Genomic DNA, 1,123 nt, shown 5'->3' on the forward strand with positions numbered 1-1,123 from the left:
ATTAGTTATTTCAGCCTTAGGCTTCACCCTAAGTGCCCTTATTACCGTAATCACAGATCCTTCCTCCCAGCAGATATTAGACTTTAGAAACCTCTTTAACAAACCAATTTCTGAACAGCTTTTTTCGTTTCTGTAAATAGTCTGTTTTTATGCCCATATATAAATAAATATATTAAATCTCCCTCCTCAGTCTAACATTTCTTGAAATTCACTGTTTTTTTTTTTACTCCTCAGGTTCCATGTGAACTTGCAGTGCGGTTCCAGTCAGGGGGCAAACATCGCCCTCCATTTCAACCCACGTTATAATGACGGCCACCCTTACGTGGTCACCAACACCTTCCAGTACGGTAACTGGGGCTCAGAGGAGAGGAAGCAAAGCACGCCGTTTCACTCTGGACAAAACTTCACCCTGCAGATCACCGTTACACGGGATTTCTACCAGGTCGGCATCATCACCTCCTGAAAAAAAGACAACTACACAGATTTCTCCTTTGTCACTAATGAATAATTTAAGAAACAGAGCTTTAAAACATGCTAAGTGACTGGTTGCTATGGTGATTCCCTCCTTTTTTTCAGTAGAGTGTAGAAGAGGAAAGTCTTTGACTTATAGTAACTGTATGGAAACTTTGATATGTAGCAAAAAAGCTTTTGAACTTTAAGGCTAATAAGCTTCTGAAGGACAAATACCTTTAGTTTTATCCATCTTCTGTGTTTTCTGTAGGAGATCTGACTCTTTAACGAGAGCCTTCAGTCTCTAATTTTGGTGAATCTTTAAATCTGAAATATAATAGTAGTGAATGGCCTGTACTCTTATAGCACTTTTTCAAGTCAAGAGGTTCAACCAAAGCACTTTACAGTACATTCAGTTATTCACACTCACACACTGATGGTGACAAACTACATTATAGCCACAGCTGCCCTGGGGTCACTGACAGAAGCACGGCTGCTGTACACAGGCGCCACCAGGCCCTCTGACCACCATCAGTAGACAATGCAGGTGAAATGTCTCTTCCAAGGATACAATGATGCTGAAAGCCGGAGCCGAGGCTTGAACCAATAACCCTCTGGTTGCAGAGCAAACTCCTGCAGCTAACGGCACTGTCACAACAGGAGTTTGCTCTGC

General features: G+C 42.0%; 1 protein-coding gene across 1 annotated transcript in view; it reads left to right on the plus strand.

The window, feature by feature from the left end:
- Positions 1-208: 208 nt before the first annotated feature.
- LOC107099527 (galectin-9-like) overlaps positions 209-1,123 on the plus strand; it is a gene marked incomplete at its 5' end in the record, with an annotated part of 7,105 nt that continues 6,190 nt past the window's right edge. The window contains one exon of the mRNA XM_015397688.1: positions 209-460. Within this exon, the coding sequence (XP_015253174.1) occupies positions 209-460 (252 nt within the window). The remainder of the gene's footprint in view (positions 461-1,123) is intronic.

This window comes from Cyprinodon variegatus, unplaced genomic scaffold (genome assembly GCF_000732505.1).
Source record: "Cyprinodon variegatus isolate N-32 unplaced genomic scaffold, C_variegatus-1.0 Scaffold881, whole genome shotgun sequence".
Lineage (NCBI taxonomy): Eukaryota > Metazoa > Chordata > Actinopteri > Cyprinodontiformes > Cyprinodontidae > Cyprinodon > Cyprinodon variegatus.